Consider the following 6,180-nt stretch of genomic DNA (forward strand, 5'->3'; position numbering starts at 1 on the left):
TGAATAACTAGCATTGTATTATTGATATTTATTGAACTAGGGGGCATTTTAGAGGCATTCTTTCATTGAACGTTGGGGTCAGCATATTGGGACAACCATTTGTCTATCCTTTGAAAATGAGAATAAGTTTAAAGTGCCAGGATGTAACAAATGGTTTCAAACATGAATACCATTTTCCTTAAGACATGAGACATGTTTGAATGGAGGTTGATGGAAATCTTTAAGACTAGAGGATTGGAATTGTTTTGTCACAATAAGAAAGGCATTCAAAGATGGATACCACAATGGAAATGGATGATATTGTATGTATTTTGACCTTTATTTGATTATTATCTTACAGTGGAGAATCTCATGAGAAGATTAGTGTTGAAATGGTGTGGTTGGTGAAATTTCAGGTTTAATAATGAATGGTAGAATTCATTACTCATTATGAGTAATGAAGATGAGAATCCATTATAAACTATGGTAGTGTGGGATGAAGGTTGGATGGCTTAAACATCACACACTAATGTTTGATTCTTAGGTTAAAAGTGTTAAATAGTCAAAGTTGACTTATTTTTCCAAGTTCAATAATTTCCTTAGTGTGTGATGTTTAGGGGTGATCGGTGGAGGCATGAGAGGTGCCCGAAAGAAAGGGACGCCACTATCCTTGAGTAAAAAATGCACCTTTGATCAAAATTGAAAAAATTGAAAACAAAAAAGATTTTCTTAAAATTTTCACCATTTGTTCTTCATGATCTGTATGTTCTGTAATCTATAACAGCAAAAAATTTGAATAAAAATCACTGTGACCGGACCTATTAATGTTCAACTATTTTTTTCAAAAAGTAAACACATTAAAATATTTATATTAATAAGAGGCTAATAAACATTTATTTTTGTTTGTTCGATGTATTAAAAACATAGTAGTGACATCTCCATTCACACTAAAATATAGCTACAAAGTTGATAATAATATTACTTTAATAACCAATCAATGGCATATATTAAATGGCACGCCAATCTTCTATTCTATGGTAATAAGAGCAAACATGTCAATGAAGCATGACTCTCTTTCATTTCGTAAAGTCTGAGATTCCTTCATCTTCTTGTACGACATTTCTGCATAAAAAGCTCTGAACTCTGGATACTTGAATGGTTTATAGAGACGGGGATGATTTTCGTCAATCAATTCAGGAGGTGCATGTATATCACTCTTATCTGAAAAATAGTAAAAATATGGTAGTGATACTCTTGGTGTCTCACATTTCTCCATTATCACTGTGTATGCAGTTCCATATCCTCCCATTGCTCCACGCCTTCATGCAATCGCCCATCAAAACTATGAAAGAATTTGGCATCACTTTCACTTTTGCCCACTTTCCATACTTGTTTTGAACCTCAAGTCCACCATTATTATCTTGGTAAAGTATTGTTATAAAATCATGATCAGCATGGGGTGAGACACCTCCTGTTTTATTTGGTGGTATGTCATAGTAATTCAGACGAAGAAGGCCCCAAAACTGAGATTCATAGTACTTGCTAATTCCAAAGCTTCTCAATATTATTTTGATAATCTTTATCATCAACTCTTCAACATGAGATGTGTATTCCTCAATAATTTTGCTGCAAGTGAAAAAAAATAAAGTTACCAACATGATTGGATTTAAAGACAGTTTAAAATTGTAAAATGGAATAAATGCCTTTATACATCAGTAAGAATAATCTTAATGCATTCTTCTTGTAGGTGATCAAGATTGGAGAAAAATTTATGAACTACATATGGTGTTTTTTAACTATGCTTTATAAAATATAATATATTGAAAATAATTTGTGAATTTAGATCTATATAATAGAAAAATATCTAAATAGAGTTATATTAAACATATCTATCTGTCTATCTACCTATGGTGTTTTTTAATTATGATTTATAATATGAGACATATTGATCTACATAGTAGAAAAGTATCTAAATAAAATTGTATTAAACTCATCCATCCATCTATCCATCTATCTACCACGTGACTTAGACCTGACTTAAATAAAATTGTATTAAACCCATCCATCCATCTATCCATCTATCTACAACGTGACTTAGACCTGACTTAACAAAAAAGAGAGATAAATGGTATTAGTGAATTACCAGATTTGTGGGTTTCCTTGAGGCCACAGCTGATTTGAAAACTTGTGAATGGCAGCAGGATGTGGGGCACCAGGCACACCAAGGCTCTCATAAAATTGCAATGCAGGCAGATCAGCTATGTAACCAAAGTCTCTTCTTGGAAAAATGTTTTTCTGTCTGCTTTCCTTGGGGAGTGCAAAGGCATCTCTAGCAGCTGATTCCATCTCATGAATTATCTCCTCCTTCACTCCATGATTCACAAGCCTTTCTCACTTCAATACACAAAATCTCTGAACCAATATCTCCATTACCCAAAACAGAAAGATCAATGAGAGGTATAACTTCTTGCTCGCTCTCATTCTGGCCTGTCATTTTGTCAGAACCCATTTTAGAAGAGGCTTCAGATTAGACTCTGATGAATGCTTGTGTGGAGGATAGTATTATAATGGTGTTTGTCTTGTTCATGGAGAATCTGTCGATTATAACACCATTAGTTATGAAGTTGTTCACATGATCATTCAATCTATTGATTATAATAAAGTTCTTGATTGTTCTTTGGTCGGTTTGTCTTGCTCATGGAGAATCTGTCGACTGCTGATGCCATTCCTTCCAAGGAATCTTATATTATAATACCATTCGGTATGAAGTTATTGATTATATTTAACTTGTATTTGTATTTAGTGCAAAGAGTAGGATCTCAATTAACAATAGGAATTGCAGCCATCTGTGTTCTATATAAAATTGAATGAATCAGAAGACATAGTCCAAGCCAGCCAGCTCAAAGTATTCAGGGTGCTTTGATTCTTTTTTATGATTATCACTATAGTATGTAGAGCAGATGTCCTCCTACATATATTTCCAATAGTAAACTTTCATTTTCAATTTTTAACAAATTGGTCGTTTATTTCTCACATGATCAATCAATCTAATTATAATTAAGTTCTTGATTGTTATTTGGTCAATTTTAAAATTATTTTTTATTTGATCTATTTCAAAAAAATTAAACTATTAAATATCTGAAAGTAAAATCAAATTTGATATGTGCAAGTGTTAAACAAAACCTCCAAGAATAATGTGACATGTGGAAGAGTTAAACAAAACCTCCAAGATTAATGTGTGTAAGATTTCAGCTACTACAATATGCAAGGCACTCATAGATTTTGTACTAAGGACAAATAGACAAAGCAATGTATGTATGTATGACTCTATCTTCATAATAATATGTAAGAAACTTGCAAATATTTTATTGTAAGAATTTAAAATAAAAGCGAATGATAACATAAGAATATTTTAAATAATATATAAATATTAAGAAAGATGTTGATTATAATAAAGTTCTTGATTGTTATTTGGTCAATTTCAATATTATTTGTTATTTGGTTGATTTCAAAAATTTTAAATTATTAAACACTTGAAAGTGTTAATCATGTTAAAAATCAAATTCGACAAGTGGAAGTGTGAAACAAAACCTCCAAAAATAACGTGACACATGGAAGAGTTAAACAAGACCTCCAAGAATAATGTGTGTAAGATTTTAGCTAATTTAATATGCAAGGCGCCAAGAGACTGGAATCTTTTGATGGTTTCATGGATTTTGTACTAAGGAAAAATAGATAAAGCAATGTATGTATGTATGTATGGCTCTATCTTCATAATAATATCTAAGATACTTGTAAATATCTAATAATATGAAATTAAAATAAGCATGAATAATAACATAAGAATATTTTAAATAATATATAAATATTAAGAAAGATGTAGTATCATCAAATAAGTTGAAAGATAATAGTTTATAATCATTAGTTTGATGAATTAAACTAACAAAAAGGAAATATCTAAAGACAAAGAAATCATGCTTTTAAATAAATGAATTGATGTAAGGCTTTTGGTAAACATCTTAACCAAAAGAATATTACTTAAATGATGAGTATCTAGTGTAGGACTCATAAAATTGCAATTTTAAGTACAAAAATAAATAAAAGTGTTATAACATGATACTTGTATTTTCTTACATGTGAATGCTACAAGGATGTAGAAGCAAAGGAAACATGTACAATGTTGAGAATATTAATAATATAGAAATAAACACATCAAAAATGATAAATTGAGAATGCATATACTTACATAGAAACATTGTAAGGTATTAGTCAAATAGTATAAGAAAGCTCTCACAATATTTCATCATCCCATGAATCAGTTCAATGTTAGAATAATCCAAACTTTACCTCAATAAAGATAACTTATTCAACCATAAACAATTGTGTTATCATGTGTAGAGGAGGGAAATGATCCAACCAAATAGAGGTCGGAAGATTGGATGAGACTTTAGGATTTCTGCAATTGAGGGAGACGTTGCAAATAAATAGGATGATGAGGAAAATGGGAGTGTTTCTTCAATAATTGGGGTAAAGCATCTATCACTACTATATTGGGTTGAGGTGTGGAGCATGAGGGTTTTAAGGAGGCTTTGTATTTGGTTGATAGTGTTTCTAGTTTACTACTTCTAAAGGAGGGCTTTGATTAGGCTTTTTTTGTTTAAAACAATAATGATCCCTCAAGTTTTGGTAGGAATTAGTGTCAAAAATGTTGTCTTTATATTATTTGTACCCTTAGTTGGGTACCATTTTGTTGATGGTGATGTTATGGTGCTCATCATCAATTTCAAGTTTGGCTTTGCCTATTTAGGTGGGGTTTCTCTTCTTGTGATTCCTATGGCTTTCTCAGTATTGTTTTTGGACATGGCTTGAACTAGTGGAGGGTCTATTCAAGAGATTAATAGTAGTTTTTGTGGGATCATTAGACTTCATGTTCCCTCTCATTAGTATGGGCCATATTATTTTCTTCTCAATGAATATTGTTGATGAAGGCATTATTGATCAATGGGAGGTCTCCATAATATCAAAGGAGTTATCAGCACCAACCCCTTTTATCCAACAATAGATCAAAGCATAAAATCATAGCAATGAGCTCAAGGTTGATTTCTTGAACTTGGTACCTTAAAGAGGATGTTGTTGGTCCCATATAGTACTAGGAGGGTAGGGGGAATCAATTCACCCAATTCTACAAGTTCTATTGGTTAATGCAACTAAAATACAAACTTTGTCACTAACACCTTTACTATTAAGGTAATGATAAAATATATGCAATAAAACCATACAATATTACAAAAAGATGCATTTGTCAATTACATGGATATTTTTATGTGGAAACCCCCAATGTGAGAGTAAAAACCATAGGGGGAGTAATATATCCACTAACATTTCCTTACAAGTAAAAAGATGCCCCATTAAAAGCTTGTATATGTTCCTTCTGAGAATGCATCCTATTAGGAATGTATATAATATGTTAGGATTACAATATCTTGTCAAGGCTACCTCACTAGAGGATTTTGATCTCTTTCTGAGAGATACATTGTTAGATGATTTAAAAGACATATTGCAAGTCTTCCCTATCAAATGCTTACAATAGTTGCAATGATCAAAAAGAAAACCAGAGATTGGAACTAAATACTTGGCACACCTTCACCAGTAGATCCTCTATGAGAAATCTTTTGAGAACTCTTCGAAGATTCTCTAATCTCCTTCTTTTGTTCTAGCTTGGTGAACTTTCTCAACTCACTTCCTCTTACTCCTCGTGCTCATGCACTAGTTTGTTGTTGCTCTTTCTTCATAACTATTCGAGTCTAGCATCATAGATCTCTTCTTAGCATAGTTACAAAAATAACAACCATGTTTTTGATGATATAAATTATTTCAAAATGAATTATGGGTGAATTTAAATCACTCTCACTATTCACATATAGAAACCCTAAAAGTTATCTTACTCAAACTACAAATTTGAAATTTGAATCACATAGCACAAGCATTGTCATAAGACACCCATGACTACTTATATCTATAGATGCCTATACATGTATGTTTACCTATCCATTTGCATTTCTACATGTATCCATGAGTCCTTATGTATTTTGTCCATAATTTTTTGCTTCACTCTGTGCCACACATCTCACGTCTCTTTCAAACCTTTTCTTTCTTTGTCACATCAATGGTGATTGGACCATGACCATACAAAATCCATGT

The 6,180-nt window shown here is 31.7% G+C and overlaps 1 protein-coding gene across 1 annotated transcript; it reads right to left on the reverse strand.

The window, feature by feature from the left end:
* Nucleotides 1-1,006: 1,006 nt before the first annotated feature.
* LOC149539241 (taxane 9-alpha-oxidase-like) lies at nucleotides 1,007-2,325 on the reverse strand. The gene is made up of 3 exons (XM_089802529.1): nucleotides 2,123-2,325; nucleotides 1,369-1,605; nucleotides 1,007-1,298 (listed from the first exon to the last, which is right to left on the reverse strand). Exons 1-3 carry the CDS (start codon nucleotides 2,323-2,325, stop codon nucleotides 1,007-1,009), a joined length of 732 nt encoding a protein of 243 aa, XP_089658655.1.
* Nucleotides 2,326-6,180: the final 3,855 nt, after the last annotated feature.

This window comes from Cupressus sempervirens, chromosome 9 (genome assembly GCF_028749045.1).
Source record: "Cupressus sempervirens isolate cs-2001-9-10 chromosome 9, ASM2874904v1, whole genome shotgun sequence".
Lineage (NCBI taxonomy): Eukaryota > Viridiplantae > Streptophyta > Pinopsida > Cupressales > Cupressaceae > Cupressus > Cupressus sempervirens.

Bases quoted from the DNA above. Each gene is read 5' to 3' on its own strand.
- LOC149539241 (XM_089802529.1), bottom strand. From the start codon at position 2,325: ATGGAATCAGCTGCTAGAGATGCCTTTGCACTCCCCAAGGAAAGCAGA. The intron at 1,606-2,122 runs GTAATTCACTAA...TTTCACTTGCAG, and splicing joins CAAGGAAACCCACAAATCTG to CAAAATTATTGAGGAATACA. The intron at 1,299-1,368 runs GTATGGAAAGTG...GATTGCATGAAG, and splicing joins GGACTTGAGGTTCAAAACAA to GCGTGGAGCAATGGGAGGAT.